Source organism: Triturus cristatus, chromosome 5_2, assembly GCF_964204655.1.
Source record: "Triturus cristatus chromosome 5_2, aTriCri1.1, whole genome shotgun sequence".
NCBI lineage: Eukaryota > Metazoa > Chordata > Amphibia > Caudata > Salamandridae > Triturus > Triturus cristatus.
In genome coordinates this window covers 763738359-763756921 of record NC_140588.1, presented here as the reverse complement: position 1 = coordinate 763756921, position 18563 = coordinate 763738359, and the positions used below count along the sequence as shown (strand labels likewise).

The window sequence follows — 18563 nt, the reverse complement described above, 5'->3', positions numbered from 1 at the left end:
CCCCCTACATACAGAAAGCCTGAATACCGGTCGGTAACGTGATTTTTACCGAAAATCGTCCGTTACCGACCGGTATTGAGCTACCTACATATGGCCCCTAGAAAGGAATTTCCCTCTCTTAAAATGAGGCATGTCAAAAGACAGTTTTCAAATAAAGCATGGAGTTTTATTTGTGCAACACTCTCTAACAGAAAGGCTTTCCCAGGTGTCAAATGAAAACAACATATGTATATATATATCTGTAAGCAATAATAACACACTTACAAGTAAGCAAATTCAACTGTTAAATGCATGAAATAAAATATATGATATAAAATACGAGTAGATAATACTGGACGTCCACTGCAAGAAATAAGTACCGTTAAATACAAGTAACCAGAAAGATAAATACACTAAATAGATCAGATGATTATAACCAGTGGAGACTTGAATGTGCACACAGACACACTCACACATCACAGTTCCAATAATCAAACGAAATACATCACTGATCACTCTCTCCCATCATTCCTGTCAACTCAGCTTGGAGGAGCCTTTGACAGCCAGGCAGAAGCCTCGATTGAGACCCTAAAAACAAGATCCCTGTGCCAACACGTCTGCTCCACAGCGAGCTCCTGTCTGAGCGCCAAGAATTCCTGCCTTTTAATACTTTTTACTCATCCAGAGGAAAAGGAAGCTTCTAGAAACCTCATCCCCTTTCTTGTGTTATGAAAAACCTAGCTGACCATACTGGTCTGTGTTGGGTCAAGACAGAAGCTGGCCAGGTCACTTTATTTTGACTCAGAGACAGCGCTGTACATTCCACACATTTCCCTGGCAACAACAATCTCTGCTCCAAGCGTGCATCTCACACATTATCTTGCGAAGTTTCCAAAAGTACAGAAAACAACCTTGAACCTGAATAGCCTAAAGAACTTGAGTGATCTGGGGGGATGCTTGTGTGCACAAAGCTCAAGCTAGTAGGTCAAAATTCAAGGTGGCATGAGGGCATGTCAAAGCCAATAGTAAAAACGTCATTAAACTTCCCAATGTAAAACACAATGCACATTTGTGCACCACTGCCTTTAGCACTACACACTTCATCTCCCAATGTACAACATAATGCACATTTGAGCACCACTGCTTAAAACACTACACTCCAATACAGAGAAGTACATTTCATACCTTTCTCTCTCTCATGCTTTCAAATGCACATCCCAAACGTTCTGTTCCTGGCAAGGCTATAAAAAGCAAACGCTACCTCCCTTGCAGCTACAAGGAGACACAGAAGAAATCTTTGGGAAAAAGGCACATGCAGGAAACATGATGTTGTACATTCAAGAAAACACCTAAAGTCAATTAAAATAATAGTAGTCAAAGGTCATCACGTGGTGCCAATACATGGGAGTACCTCTGACACTACAGCCGTACTGTCTTTAAGTGCTTAAAAAACACATGCACTTATTACTTAACGCCAATAAATCAGGCAAATCAGATAAGTTGGAATTTGAACATGTGACTAGTGGGTTTCTGTAGGCCCTAGAGTCATCTGAGTTATTTAAAGCCAACTTCTTTTAAACATGAGCCCTATTTTTAAAGGTTTGTTAAACTAGAGGGCCACCAATCGAGCGCATGCAGGCACAACAGTCAAATTGTAATGAATAGAATACGTTTTTTTTTAAAGCTGCCATTGCATTCTGATACTCGTACCTCCTCTTTGACCTTCAATTTTCCAACTGTTTTCTAAATTTACAACTGTGGAAAATTTCACCTGCCTATAGATTTACTGCCTGCATACATACGTATCAACAGATCTTGAATTTGTCAATCAGCATCTATATTTTGCTAGTGCTGATGACACCTTATGTTGACCGAAATGTCATTGTGCCTTGCAAAAAAGGTGTACAGATTGGATCTATATTAAAGGCTATGCTTCAAGGCCTTACAGGAAATGCAAGCATGAATATTACTATGGTTTCCTTGCAAATCCACTGTATATCTGTGATTGAACATAATTTCTTGTTTCCTGATTGGCTATACAATAAAACAGACAACGTGCTAAGCACAATATACTATAAAATATATATACATAATTTCTTTCTCCTTCCAACCTGCCATTTCTTGCTCCTTTGTTTCAAGCTGTTATAACTAAAAAAAAAGCTGTGTAGGAGGAGTGTTTAGAGTAGGGCCAGGTTGGCCAGATCTTTTTAAATAATTTCAGAGTATCCACAAAAGACGTATTTACATGAAGTTATCGAAACTGAACTCATATACATAGTCAGTAGTTATTCTGTATATCTAGTGTGGATCAAACATACTTTACTCATTCCTGCAAAACAGGGCATGAGGTTTCTGTTGCAAAAAAAATCATTAAAACAATAACTGCAAAATATAGAGAATAAATACAATTTTGAATATTTTCAGTAATGTTGCCCTGCGCCGGTCAAGCGGACTTGATGATACAGGAGTCGTGGTGTGGCACTTAGTACTTTGCAACCTTTTGGCTTGGATAATGGTTGCCGCAGCACTCTACAGGGGAATAAAATCTTCAGGGAAGGTATGTAATATTGTTTTATTTTGGGAAATTTATTTTCCTGCAAATTTAAGTGTTGTGCAAGTTGCATGTATCATAATATTTTACAGTAAAGTGGTCCATTATGATACTTCTTGAGTTGGTTTTGATCAATGCTTACAGATCAAGGATAGTACACTTTCTTGAGAAGACACCATGGTTTTAAGAAGACAATAAACACGGTATGGAAGAAATGTTTTTTATCATCCAGCAACTCTCTATCCAGGGCAGTAACTGCCAAACCTGAAATCCCCAACTAGTCCTCAAGTCCCACTGAGTTCCAGAACGTAGAACATGGAACACAGTAAGATGAAATCCCCACACATATACCCCCTTTAAAAATAAACAGAAATTATCAGAACAAATGCAATGTTTGAAATAAAATGCAAAAAAAAATAAATCTATGAAAATAAACATATACAATATCATGAACATCATAACATTCCTTGAACAGGATCCTCTAGAAGATACAATCTTACCCAAAAATAATCTCTGTAATGTACAGGCATCATTTTAATCTGTGACACCTGTCTTCACATTTTCTTCTGGAAAATCAACATTTCCAGCATGACACAAACTCAGTACATACAATCGAGGTTTACTGAGGAGGAACTACAGAAGTGTTATTCCATACCTTTCCTCACCACAATTACAGCACAGTCTTTTACATTAGCAGCTCAGACTTCACATTAACTGGTTTCTTGATTCTGACTCAATGAAGAATTTTCACTTTCAAAATTCTGCCCTTCGTGTTCTGATCTCTTGAAGTGTTCTACAATGCCTTTCACACATCCAGTACCTTTTCAATTCATCCACTCCCTGGTATCATGTGATGTAGTTGGAAAAGCCCACAACATTTCCTTCATAACAAGGCATCCAGTTCATATTATTACTAAGGCGGGTTGCAACTGTTCTTTCAAAACACAGGTAAACCTCTCAACCAAATTACTACTTCTGTTCTGGGATGATAAAGAGAGGTTTTAGTATGCCGAATCCCAGACCGTTTAAGAAAATCTCTCATTCCCAAAGGCACCAATAGGGCACCATTGTCATGTAGCTAATCCTCAGAACACCCCTCCCTTGAAAACACTTCCCGTAGAATTTAATAATATAATGGTTAGATACATTTTCAACCATTGTGTCTTCAGGTCACTTTACCCAAGTCTAAATTAATTAATTAACACAAGTCTACATTTGGGAGTGTCACCAATGCCTCCATAGGAACATGAAACATTCAGACCAAGGTGTAGGTGGATGCTCAACAGGCATAACAGGGGAAGGAATATTACCTGAGACGTATTGCTAATGCCGATTGCAATACAATCCTTCACAATATGTTTCACTGCTTTGCCCAAACCTGGTCACCAAATGTCTTCTCTTAGTAATACCCCCATGCCCACTATGTGTGAGAGAAAGTATTTTACCGTGCATGTACTTGGACACAAACATTGATCCACCACGTCTTAAAATATCATCCACCATCAATAGTTCCTTGGCCGCCCTTGCAAATGGAATTAGTTCCTCCTTCAGACACTTAACGTTCAGACAACCATGTACTACAAACTCAATGAATTATCACAATGTTACATCAGTTTCGGTAGACAGTAACCATGCATCTCTGCATAACCCATTGTTCAGCACTTCACTAACCCTATTTACCATGCAAACGATATCCATTTAATCAGTGTCTTCATTCTTTTCAATCTCATCAACACTCAATAGCAACCTTTTTAAACAATCAACAGCAAAACGTATTGCTCCTCAAACATGCTCAATTTTGTATTGAAATTCTTGAATACGATATTGCCTTTTAGCAATTCAAGGAGTAGCTTTTCTCCCTCCATGAGTGCTAAACAACCCCATTAATGATGTGTGGTCGGTGCTTAAACTAGACTCATTACCCCCCGAAAATTCGCCAATGCTTGTTTCTCAGTAGTTGGGTAAGTGTCTTCTGCTCCATGTAAAGCTCCAGTTATTTCTTCACATCTATTACTACATTTCTGCATTGATACTGCATCAATTCGATGACTGACATCAGTCATCACTATGCAGAAATGTGTCATTATTATTATTTATGGTTACTAATATGTGTCCTGCTACTAAAATGAAAACAACCCTTTCCAGTACTCTCACGCTCAGTATTAGGTGGTGACACTACAGGTTTCTAAATTTTACTTTTTTTCTTGAAGTTTGATATAGCGCAAACTTGACCCGAAATCAGGTATCAGAGCGCTTTACATGAGCATCAGTTGCATTACATGAGGACACGTTCATTTTTGTTAGACATGGGGTTGCCCAGAATCACAGGATGTTGAGCGTCATTGCTGAGACTTGAACCCGGTTCCCCAGATTTGAGGCTGACCGCCCTAGCCGTTAGGCTACATCCTCTCCCTTATGAATAACTTTTATCTCCTTGGAATCCTCCCCTAATCCAGCCTTTGTCAACACTTTCATGTATATTTCCGACTGTTAAATGCTTCTGGCATAAGCCACTAGTTCCTAGATACCACCCTCTCCATAAGAAGGTGACTGTACCAGTTTTCTGATAACGTCTTCAATATGGATCTATCGTCAGGTCCTAAATCATAAATTAATTAATCAAGCCTACTTTTTCTCAGATGTGAAGGTATCCCCATCGATTGCATCCAGGTAAACCTCAAAAGCTTCACACATTTAAACAGTCTACATAGATGCTGAAGATTTGCACACTTTGGGTGAGCTGTTGCTCTACTGCTGTAATTTAATCGGGTTCAATAAGTGATATTAAGACTTTCCACTAGAAAATAGTATAAAATCATCCAGCAATTTTACCTTGAACCACAAGGTGGCGCCCACGTATTGCAAATGTCCTGGTAAACTATACTGTGCACCCGAAATAAAGATAGAGGGACCAGAAGGCACACTCTGTAATGCACGTATGGGCATTTACAATCTGCGTTACTGCAACACCGAGGCATGATGTAAGGAGCAGTGATGGCAGGCGCACCAAAACAAAACGTTTCTTCTTTTTTATAAATTTGATTAAAAAATATATATTTCTCTTCCAGGGTATCCTCATCAAAGTCATAAGCACTGAATATTCCCGCTCATGTGCGGGGACCCCGGAAATAATAAAAATCATATATGAAAAATATATATACAGCTCTATATATATATATATATAAAAACATATATCATTTTTCCTAATACCAATTCAGCTCTCATATAGGAGGCTAAACAATGTAATAAACACATAAACTGCTTTAGCAAATATACATAATATATGTATAAAAACACATGAGGGCAAGAAGCACTTGAACTCTGTTTTTAATGAGGAAATCTCATGAGTAAACTGCAAAAGTATAGCAGTCATTGTTAGCCTACAGGCTGCATTGTAAACCAACATAGAAAATGAAAGCAATCTTCCATAAAAAACTGGCACTGTGTCTTTAAGGCAGCCATGACCCCCAGCTTCCCATCATGCCTTAGGGGTGCTAGTTAGGTCAGTTGTTCTTTCCGGCTCCTTCTGTCAGGACCATTGAATCACAGCTCTCTCCTTTTTTGACTTTTCTGTCAAAAATCCCTTGTTTTTTTGTGGTTTTCTTGACTTGACTCGACGTCTTTTGATAATAGAGTGAGGGTTAAACCATTTTTTGTGGCAGAAAGTGATTTTTTCTGACAAAAATGCCTTCTTTGTTTGATCCTTGCCCTGCCTGTGGCAAAAAGAAGGCCAAGTCAGACACACATGATGTGTGCATTCTCTGCCTACCTGAGTCTCACTCTCCTGTCTCCTGTCAACACTGCAGGAAATTATCTAAAAGAACCATCAAGGGGAGGGAGAGAATCCGTCTTTATGGCCTCTCAGAAAGAGGTAGGTCTCCTGTAAGAACAAAAAAGAGGACGCGTTTGACGTCGAGGAGCGAGGTCCCAATATGTTCTCCTTCGGCGTTGGGCTCGACGTCGAGGGTACCGGCGGCGGAATCATCGTCGAGGGCCTTGGCGCAGGAGCATAGTTCTTCAACTTCAAAAGCCAAGTCTCCTTTGGCGTTAGAACAGCGTCCGGCGTCGAGACAAGATCCTCCGCCATCGACTCTTCAGCGACGATCGACGTCAAGACACAGATCATCAATGCCGAAACGTAAGTCATCATCTTCAACGTTGAGACCGAAGTCCCCGTCGGCGTCTCAGCGCAGATCAACTTCGAAGCAGAGGTCTTTGGATGTTCAATCATCTACGTCGAGGCAGAGGCCTCCATCGGTTCCACAGCCGACGTAGAGACACAGTCCTCCGTCGAAGGAATGGCACTCGACGTCGAGGATGAGCCCTCCATCGAAGCAAAGACGATCGTCATCGAGGCAGGAATCTTTGTCGATTCGACGCTCGGTGTCGAGGCACAGCCCTCCGTCGAAGCGAAGAAGATCGACGTCGAGATGCAGGTCTCCTTCGAGGCAGCCGGCGTCGAGACATATGTCTTCGCCGAGATCAAGAAGATCGATGTCGAGACAAAGATCTCCGTCGCGGACAACGTCGAGTCAAAGGTCTCCGTCGGTGTCAGTCCCTGTAAGTTTCTCTCCGTCTCCTTCATCGACGTCGAGAGCAGGCTCCCACCGTTCCATCGCCAGGTCCGGTTCTCCAGAGGTGGTTATTTTGTCCTCAAGTAGCCAGGACTCTCCCTCTAGTCATCAACGTCCAGTAGAAAAGGCTCATCTGGAAGGACGGAAATATCCACGTCATTCTCCTGTTAGAGCGGAGAGGTCTCCATCCATTCACCTCCCTCCCAGATGGATGCAACCATTACACCATTGGGCTGATCATACACAGGCGGCAGGTGTTAGACGGAATCCCAGTCCTGCTCACAAGTCCCCTCTGGCTCGCCTAGCACAAGATGCAGATCTTTCTCCACCAAGAGGAAGAGCTCGTACTCGCTCTCCTGCACCACCATCCAGGAGGAGATCAAGATAACGCAGCAGAAGGAGAAGACGCAGGTCTCCAACGCCTTACACCTCTTCAACATACTCCTTAAAGAAAGACTACTCGCCCACCCTTACTGACAGTCCGCCGTCGAGCATCTCTCCGGTGGACGATGTAAACACATTCCAGGACATGCTTTCCAGGGGGGCTACCAAACTGAACTTTCCTATGCCTGTTCAGCAGAGTACTTCTTCGGTTATTTTCGAAACTTTGAACCAGAAGGCCTATCGCTCGTTACTTCCATTGGTACCGGGACTTCTTAAACCGGTTATGTACATCTTTCTTACGCCGGCCACTCACAAGACTGCACCGGCAAGAATTCTAAAGAAGTATCGTCCTCCGGAGGAAGATCCCTCCTTCTTGAAGTCGGATCCAAAACCGGACTCTGTAATTGTGGCTGCTGCCAGAAAGACCCACTCAGTGGCCTCCTTGTCTACAGTACCACCAGACAAGGAGAGCAAGACACAAGACTCATAGGGGAGAAAAGTATGTGGCACTTCTGCATCCATGCTTAAAGTCTCTAGTGCGTCAGCTCTATTGGGGCGTTACGATAGAGCTTTATGGGACTCACTACAGTGTTTTACAGAAAAACTACCCAAGGAAGACCGTTAGGACTTCAAGGAAGTTTTACAAGAGGGCAGCTTGGTAGTGAACCAAATAATTAGCGCTGAGGCGGATGGAGCTACACTTTCAGCCCACGGAATTTGTGCCAGAAGATCTTCATGGCTTCGTCTGATAGCATTGAAGCCAGAGGCGCAGTCCCGTATTCTCAACCTGCCATTTTCCGGCTCATCGTTGTTTGGCTTGCACACCAATGAAGAGATGGCACGGATGAAGACCGAGCTAGATACCCTGAAAGCGGTGGGGCTGGAGAAGAGAAAAGAGTTTTGTCGCCGTTACCGCAATACTGATCGCCTTCCAACAGAGGGTTCAAACCCCTCATTGGCAAAAGAACCAAAACCAACAGGGTCAGCAGAAATCACAGTATCAAAGCCGGCGATCCAACAGGGGAAGAGGAGGGAACCATCAGTCCCCTGCCTTTACGAAAGCTCTAGCCAAGCAATGAGTGCCCGCTTCCTCCAGTACCGTTCACCACTCCAGTAGGAGGAAGTGTTGCGAATCATCTGCAAGAGTGGCGAGCCATCACAAAGGATCAGTGGGTGTTGGCTGCGCTGCAGAATGGGCACTCTCTATGTCTCCAACGTCGTCCTCCCTTGATCCCTCCGGTACCGTCATCATGCTGCCAGGTCAACATGCTGCAGAGGGAAGTGGGCATCCTTCTCCAAAAATCAGCCGTAGAGAAGGTTCCACGGTCAGAAAGAGGTCGAGTAGTTTATTCCAGGTACTTCCTGGTAAAGAAAAAAGGGCAAAAGCCGGAATACAGGCCCATTCTGGATCTGCGAACACTCAACAAGTCCATCAAACGAGAAACATTTGGCATGTTGTCTCTCCACCAAATATATCCTCACCTCCGCAAAGGGGATTGGATGTGTTCGCTGGATCTGCAAGATGCCTATTTTCATATACCGATAAATCAGCATCACAGGCAATATCTACGATTCATAGTCGGAACATCCCACTATCAATACAAAGTTCTGCCCTTCGGACTCAAATCAGCTCCCCGGGTGTTTACGAAGTGCATGGCAGTAGTGTCAGCTGCTCTGCGATGCAGAGGCATCTTCGTCTACCCTTATCTGGACAATTGGTTGCTGAAGGGACCCTCTTCCCAGAGTGTGATGAACCATTTTCAGCAGTGCCTAGGGCTTTGTCTAAAACTGGGCCTACACGTGAACTTCGAGAAGTCGATGCAGCAACCCACTCAAACAATCCACTACCTGGGGGCTCTGATAGACTCAGAGCGAGGAAAAGTGTTTCCTTCGGAGCAGAGACAATTATCCATCATTCAGAAAGGCAGACAGGTTTTAAAGAGCAACCTGTCTTCAGTACGTCAAGTCGCCTCCCTGCTAGGATCGATGGCATCCTGCACTTTTCTGGTGCCCAATGCCAGATTGAAAATGCATCCTCTGCAGCAGGATCTAGAGGACAAATGGGATCAACGGTCTTCTTGCTGGGAAGACAAAATCTGTCTATCACAAGCAGCCAGAAAATCCATTCCGTGGTGGATAAAGAAGGGCAACCTGAGGGTAGGAGGCTCTGATCACACACTCATCCCTGCAAGGATGGGGAGCCCACATGGGGTCTCTACAGACGCAAGGCCTATGGTCCTCAAAGGAACAGTTGTACCAGATAAACATGCTGGAACTACGGGCTGTTCATCTGGCTCTCAAGGCTTTCCTCCCTTCGATTCAAGCGAGTTCCATCCTAGTACAGATGGACAATACCACCACCATGTACTACCTGAACAAACAGGGAGGAATTCGCCGAGGACTCTCTCTTTGGAGGCACAGACCCTTTGGCACTGGCTTCTGGCGAGGAATCTATCCATCACAGCAGTTCACATACCGGGAGAGCAGAACTCTCAAGCGGATGCCTTCAGCCGCCACTTCGAGGAACAGCAGGACTGGGTCCTCAACGACGAGGTGGTCGACGACATCTTCCAGGCTTGGGGCCGTCCAAGCATAGACCTGTTCGCGGATGACAAAAACACAAAATGCTGAGACTTCGCCTCAAGGTACTATCGGCTAGGATCGAAGGGGAATGTCCTTTTGATCAGCTGGTATGGGGCATTTGTGTATGCTTTTTCACCCCTGCCTCCCATCCCGAAGGTGGTGACCAAGCTATCTCACTCGGACACCACAATGATACTGATTGCTCCGGACTGGCGGAGGCAGTGGTGGTACACAGACCTTTATATGTCAGTCTGCCCACACAAGAGGCTGCCGTGCAGACCGGACCTGCTATCCAAGATGAACGGGAGGATTCATCACCCCAACCTTCCGTCACTGAACTTGGCAGCATGGCTCCTGAGGTCCTCGAGTATGGGCATTTAGGTCTTCCACAGGACTGCATGACCATATTGAAGGAGGCAAGGAGACCTTCTACAAGACACTCTTATGCCTGCAAATGGAAACGTTTTTACATTTGGTGTATGCAAAATAATTGTAGTCCCACCAAGGAGCAGGAGGAGGTAGTTTTGCCCTATTTGCTTCACCTAGCCAGAGCAGGTTTTAAATTCTCATCCATTAAGGTACACCTGGCTGCCATTACGGCGTACAGGCGTTCTCCTTCCCAACCCTCATTTTTTCAGTTACAGGTGGTGAAGGATTTCCTGCAGGGTGTCAAGAAGGTCTACTCTCCAGTCCGACCTCCTTCACCTCCTTGGGAGCTGAACTTGGTTCTGTCAAAATTGATGGGTCCACCCTTTGAGCTTATCCACAAAGCAACCTTGCAACACCTCACTTGGAAGGTAGCTTTCTTGGTAGCCTCAGCTCGTAGGGTGAGTGAGATACAGGCCCTCTGTTCAAAAGAGCCCTATTTGGTCTTCCATCTATATAGGGTAGTCCTCAGAACACATCCTTTCTTCCTCCCGAAGGTGGTGTCCGATTTTCATGTAAATCAAACCATTTCTCTTCCAACCTTTTTACCCAATCCCTCCACTCCAGCTGGGGGGGCTTTACATTCGTTAGACCTTAAAAGGGTTTTGAAGTTTTATCTTGACAGGTCCAAGCCACTGAGGAAGTCTTATCACCTATTTATTAATTATGGTTTGATCAGAACTGGTTTGCCAGCATCAAAGCGGTCCATCTCCAGATGGTTAGTCTCATGCATCAAATTGGCTTACCAGTTAGCACAGAAGCTCTTTTGTCCGCTCCCAAAGCTCATTCCTCGAGAGGAAAGGCAGCTACGACTGCTTTTCTCAATAATGTACCGCTCTCTGAGATCTGTAAAGCAGCCACTTGGAGATCAGTGCATACATTTACAAGGCATTACTGTCTTGACTCAGATACTAGAGCGAACACTCAAGTAGGCCAAGCCTCTTTGAGGAATCTGTTCAACAGCTGATTTTTCGGTTGTTGTTAACAGGGTCACTTTGTTTCTCATTTCCGTGCAGCTGGATGATGGGCTTGCTATTCTATTCAGTGCTTATGACTATTTATGAGGATCCCCTGGAAGAGAAGGATAAGTTACCTGTAATCCTGGTTCTCTTCCAGGGGTATCCTCATCAGTCATAAGCAACCCACCCACCTCCCCAGGCAAATGAGATTATTTCATTGTTAAATATTATCTTGGTGCCCTGATCTTCAGGGTTACGCAAAGAACAACTGACCTAACTGTCACCCCTGAGGCATGATGGGAAGCTGGGGGCCATGGCTGCGTTAAAGGCACGGTGCCAGTTTTTTATGGCAGATTGCTTTCATTTTCTATGTTGGTGTACAATGTAGCCTGTAGGCTAACAATGCCTGCTTTACTTTTGCAGTTCACTGATGAGATTTACTCATTAAAAACAGAGTTCAAGTGCTTCTTGCCCTCATGTGTTTTTATACATAAATTATGTATTTTTGCAAAAGCAGTTTATGTGTTTATTACATTGTTTAGCCTCCTATATGAGAGCTGCATTGGTATTAGGAAAAAAGATCAATGTTTTTATATATATATATAGAGCTGTATATACATATGTTTTTCATATATCATTTTGATTATTTTCCGGGGTCCCCGCACATGGGTGGGAATATTCAGTGCTTATGACTTTGATGAGGATACCCCTGGAAGAGAACCAGGATTACAGGTAAGTAACTTATTCATACTGCCTTGCCACTATCCTCAGTGATTGGTAGTAATGAAGATCAGGTAGCTGAAGTGTCGCTTTAACTTATTTATTCAGTCTTAGTTGCAAGTTGGTAAATCCATGTAGAACAACCCCACCAGAAGCAGCCTGTCAGCCCATACTCCAACTGTCACACTTCACCTCACAGGTACCCAAACATTCCATTCTGCATCAAACCAACATTCAACGTAGCACATTCACACTGGCTGAGCAGCTAGGGGGAAGCAACAAGATGAATACATATATAGGATACTGCATATCCTCCCACTATATATAGCACAACACAGTGCAACATGATCTCTTCGTATGAATGACTGACACACAAGTATAGCATAAAAGTAATGGGTGAAGTACACTCGACCAAACGTCGCCAAAAACAAGGGTGAGTGTTTAACCTATAACAACAGGTGACACTCACACCCAACCAACATTCCTTAGAGTAAGGACAAGTAGGGAAAACAGTGAAAATGTGTGACTCCTACTCATACAGCCACTCCTCGTGTGAGGGCAGCACAGAATCTGAAAATGGGCGACTAAAACCCATACAGATGCTCCTAAACTAAGGGCAGCAAACAAAACGTGTAGCACAGGGTGACTTACACACAGTCAAACAAAACGTGTAGCACAGGGTGACTTACGCACCGTCAAGCAAAACGTGTAGCACAGGGTGACTTACACACCATCAAACAAAACGTGTAGCAGAGGTTGAATTACACACCGTCCAATCATCCCTCATGTAAGGGTATGAAACGTTATCTGAAGAAATGGGACTATTACCCATTTGAACATCCTTCATGTAAGAGTCCTTTATGTAAACTAGTAGAAATGGGACTAACATCCATTTAGCCATCCTTTAAGTAAGAATAAAAAGCAAGAAATGTAGATTTGGTCAAACGCCACCCATATAACCCTCCCTCATGTAAGGGGCAAGGAACGTGCAACTTTATGGAAAGAAAACTCCTTCGCCTGTGAGTAACCTCTCACCCGTGTAATACCACACAGGACACAGTCTAGTCTTGTGCACATCAGAACTAGAATAGAGCTACTCTAGCAAATGTAGTGACCTACAACAAGAATGTAATGGAGGACTTTTGTCAATGGTAAGCAGTAGCAAACATGCATGCCCTCAAAACTTGAGTGGTACAAATGAGAGAATTCTCACTAGACTTGGAGTCAGCAGAATATTTCAAGATTGATGGACAGTATTGCCATGATATCTGAATGGCCCTTAGAAAATCCGATGACAAATGGACATGGCTACCAGATACAGATGCCCAAACATGGGTAGCTGGATAATCCATAACATCATCAGCATGGTGCGAGGAGCATTTGTACATCAGGATGCTGGACACTGCGTCAGGCTCATACCTCCTCCCTTTGCTGCACTTGATTTGGCTGAACAGGCTAGGAGACAACCCGCATAGTACACATAGTGCAACATGCAGTGTATCATCAGGAATTTGCATGCTGACAATAAAATAAAGATGGCGGCACTCAGAGATAAAGCGTGCTGTGTGGCTCCCGGTGCGTGCATCAAACGTTAATGCACAGCACTCATTCCAGGCCCCGATACTAGATGACGTCACCGGTTGTGTCACTGGAACTACAGACGCTCCATGCGCTATGACTCCTCAGCAAAACTGGTATTTTTAACAAGTTAAGCCTTGCACGCACCTTCCACTGGAAATTCCAAAGAAGATAAGTATTGCGCATATGACGCGCAGCAGTAACGGTTTGTAATGATCTTCAAGCAACAGCGCTCACATTTGGGTCTAAGCAAATGTTGTTGCAGACAATTACAATCAATCAATCAATCATGGGTTTGTTAAACGCGACTACTCACCCGTAAAGGTCTCTTGGAGCTGGAGGGGGGGGCTGGGTGGTCGGTGCAGGGTCCTGTCGATCAAGGAGGTGGTCTATCGAAGAGCCATGTTTTGAGGTCCCTCGTGAAGTTGGGGTGTGTGGTCGTCTGTCTGAGGTGGACCGGGAGAGCATTTCAGGCTCTTGCTGCGAGGAAGGAGAAAGAGCGGCCTCCCGATCTGGACTTCCTGGTGCGAGGGACCCCGGCGTAGGAGAGCTGGGCTGATCGTAGGGTCAATTGGGGTGCGTGGAATGTGAGTGGGCTATTCAGGTATGCTGGTCCGGTGTTGTGGATGGCTTTGTGTGCGTGGGTGAGAATCTTGAAGGTGATTCTTGCCTCGATGGGGAGCCAGTGGAGTGTGCGCAGGTGCCGGGTGATGTGGCAGGTTGAGGACTAGTCTGGCGGCGGTGTTCTGGGTGTTTTGCGGGTGAGGTTTTTGTTGATTCAGGCAAAGAGTGCTGGTGACGAGGCTGTGTGTGACGGTCTTTATGTATTCGAGGGGGATCCATTTGAAGGTCTTGCATAGGAGGCGGAGGGTGTGGAAGCAGGAGGATGCGACGGAGTTGATCTGGCGGTCTATTTTGAGTTCGGAGTCCAGGATGATTCCGAGGTTGCGTGCGTGGTCCATGGAGTGGGCGGACTTACACCAATGAGACTCACGCACAAGTGGTCCCCGCTGCTCTGCAGCCAATAATACACTGCGAGTCCAGTACCGTAAAACACGTTGAACATTTCCAACAAATATGTGAAAATGTCATTCGTTACTGTAGGTCCTTAACTAGCTAAACTCTGAGAGGGCATCCGATTACAGTCAGACTCCTCTTGTATGTTCGTTTTCAAAGGAGGTGGCTCGTTATTTATTTTATTTTTTTAAACATAAAGTTGTTGTAATTGCTGATAGGATATAATCTGCGTGATTTAAACCAATAAAAAACATCCTGACTTGGGCTGTCCGGTGAGGACACTGGTGCGGCTTCAGGCTAATCATTCAGACTCAGTACTTTCAGCTTCAACAAATATATCTTTACACTTACTTTCTCTGTACTTTCTTCAGGATGAGATTTCTTGTAGTCTTTGTTTCGATTGAGCTGTCTGAAGAATATACGTCTTCAGTTTAGTTAGGTTGGTTCTTTATTCTCAAATCGTTACCAAAATGTAGTAATGAAGATCAGGTAGCTGAAGTGTTGCTTTCACTTTTTTATTCAGTCTTAGTTGCAAGTATTTAAATCCATGTAGAGCAGCCCCACCAGGAGCAGCCTGCCTGCTGCTCAGCCCATACTCCAACTGTCACTTCACCTCACAGGCACCCAAACATTCCATTCATCATTAAACCAACATTCCACGCAGCACTTTCACACTGGCTGAGCAGCTGGGGAGAAAGCAACAGGATAAATACATATATAGGACACTACAGATTGACAGCTCCAAAGAAGAGGAAAGATGAATTCAGTTTCCAGTACACAGCATCCAGTCCCTTCCATTCCATCCTCATCGCCAATGTTAAGAAGACAGTAGGCAAGGAAAAGAAGTGTATTTTATTCATTTAACAACTCTCGGTCCAGGACAGCAACTGACGAACCTGGAATCCCCAGCTATTCTCCTTAGCCCCTTCTAGAATGTGGAACACAGTAAAAGGAGATCCGTGTTCCTGGTCATGCTTATCGCTAAACTGCGGAGAGCAGCGTCTTCCTTCTTACAGGTCACAGCATTAGGGATTGCACAAGTTCATAAAATTGGTCCTGACCATGAGGAGGAAAGAAAAACAAAAAGAGTCTTGACACTGGCAATCACCTCTTTGAACCTGTATTCAGATCTCTTTTTGAGTCAGGATGAAGTACAAAGTTACTGGCAAGTGGCGGGGGGGTTTCTCATCTTCAAGATCAAACACAATCAAATATACTTTTCAATTTTGAACACTTATTTGATCCGGAGAGTGTATCTTCAAAGTAGTATTATTTCATGAAGGGTTTTGCAGAGCAGGAGAAATTTGGCTAGAGAGAAATCTGATGGGAACAATTAAGGACTGTCAACTAGGCAATTCCCATTGAAGAAGGATGGGGGGGCTTAGGCATCTGTATTTTGACAGATGTACTGTGCCTAGAAGGAAATGGAAATGCAGTCCCACCAACAAACAACAGCATGTCAGAGACACACACCCAATAACAGCAGCAAATTATGAGTCATGCCTTCAAGAAAGGACACAGAGGGCCTGGTTTATATTTTGGCGGAATGTGTACACCTTTGCAACAGAGAGCCCTTTCTGCCAATTTGAAGGTCCATCTACCTCATTTAGAGTCAGGCAGACCTTTAGCGTGTTGATGGCGAGACTGCTTTGTCTCTGACAACAACACACATCGGCAATTGCCATTGCTGGTGCGAGAATCAGGTTAAAATAAAGTATTTGTTTTACCATTCATCCAGACTAACTCTTGCTTGGTTAGGTGGACCTTGGCCGTTGTAAAGAGAAGAGAAATCAACTCATCAGTATATCAACAATTTATCATCTATAATGAATATTCATGTGAATAAATTAAGAAAATTAGGAGCTTTTTAAAAGTTTTATTATTTCAAATCTTTTAGTAGCTCTTCTTAGATCCTTGTTTATTCATCAGTAAGTATTAGAATCGGGTTAATATCAAGCCAATACATATGTCAATAAAGCAATAAGCATGTTCCATTATAAAAAAGAATCCCTATTCTAAGAATGAGACGAAGAAGTCAGTTAGAACTCGTAAAGAGCTCTATATCGAGAGAGTGTGAACAAATATAAAACTTCAGTAAATTCAGTTCAGTAAATGAGAAATATCACAACAGAATGTCCTATGAAGGGATGTTTGAGTCTCAGCACAAAACAGTTCAGAGTCTGGGACAAATGGTATAAGGTTCTTAGTCACAGCTCTGTGGACAAAAAGTTCTGCGAATATGAGCCAGCATAAGGGAGTGAGGTCTGGGGGAAAAAAGTGTGTGTCCAATGTAGGAACACACATTTATATAAACAAAACATTTTATGAAAGTCTGAAACAGTTGCTTCTTCCGTTTTCTTTCATCGACTTATCGTCCAATGGTATCCTGAAAACAGGATCACTCCTTCTCGTATCATCGAGAGAACAATAGTCTATTAAATTAGTTAGATTTGTTGCAACTAATCCAGAACAGGCATCGGCTTCACTTATGGTTCAGCTTTCCCACGTATACTTGTGCCAGACTATCTTTTGAAACTAAAGTCTATACGATAGGCTATGTAGAAGATGAAATATCTTTTAAATTGAAATTATACATTTTTGCAATGACATAGTCTGAAAGAAAATACAAGTTAGTTGAAAGTGTCAATGTCTACATTATGTGCTGATTCTACATATTTGGTTGCACAGCTTCCATTTAAAAAGACTAAGGGCCCGTTTAGGATGACGGTGGGACCCATCATATTCCCTGCCATTTTTTAATGGCGGGGAAATGGGTGGCGCCCAGCATCTGACAGGCCATATTCCCTACAATGATGCCGGTGCCTACCGGGCACCACCATAGGGATTACGATGTCCTTTCCTCCTGCTTGTTCATGGCGGTTAATCCGACATTACCAGGAAGGCAGAAAAAGACTTTGGGACTCCGTAGCGGGTCCCCCTCTCCCCTGGCCCTCTGATGTGGGCACTGGGAGAGGCACCCTACATATCCCTGTACCATGTAGCAGGCAACATGCCCCACAGGGTGCATTTTTTACATTGCGGTGGGTGCTGCAGCCAGCAGGAAATATATATATATATTTATAAGACTGATATCCATATGGCTGGGTTCAAACTGGAATGTCATGGTGAGAAAAAAATCGATTGATTTAGACCCAGATCTCTGTACTGGGGTGAATGTGTGACATTGTTCTGCATTCTGTCCATCAATTGTTCGTTTTGTATTTGTTCTTTTTGCACTCACAAACATAGTCAGAGACGTATACAAAGAGTCACAGACCCACTCAGAGACTCATACTCCCACTCACTGGGCCCGATTCACAGAACTAACTTAATACAAAATCCTAAACTTACTACCATTTTGGTATTCACAGAAGGCACTTACTCATTTTGGTATTCACAGAAGATACTTACTCATTTCGGTATTCACAGAAGTTAGGAGTCCTAACTTTAGGACTCCTAAATGCCTTCTGTGAATACCGAAAGGCTTAAAGTTAGGATTTTTCTCAGTTTAGGAGTAGTAAAGTTAGGACTCCTAACTTTAGGACTCCTAAATGCCTTCTGTGAATACAGAATGTCTTAAAGTTAAGACTCCTAACTTTACTACTCCTAAACTGAGAAAAATCCTAACTTTAAGACTTTCTGTATTCACAGAAGGCATTTAGGAGTCCTAAAGTTAGGATTCCTATCTTCTGTGAATACCGAAATGAGTAAGTGCCTTTTGTGAATGCCAAAATGGTAGTAAGTTTAGGATTTTGTCTTAAGTTAGTTCTGTGCATCGGGCCCACAGACCCA

At 43.5% G+C, this 18563-nt stretch overlaps 1 protein-coding gene across 1 annotated transcript in view; it reads left to right on the top strand.

Moving 5' to 3' along the window:
* The window catches only part of LOC146829238 (sodium- and chloride-dependent neutral and basic amino acid transporter B(0+)-like), a 1256359-nt gene that overhangs the window by 167787 nt on the left and 1070009 nt on the right, over window positions 1-18563 (top strand). Inside the window, exon 6 of the mRNA XM_085606669.1 lies at window positions 2404-2536. Coding sequence (XP_085462795.1) covers window positions 2404-2536 — 133 coding nt within the window. The remainder of the gene's footprint in view (window positions 1-2403; window positions 2537-18563) is intronic.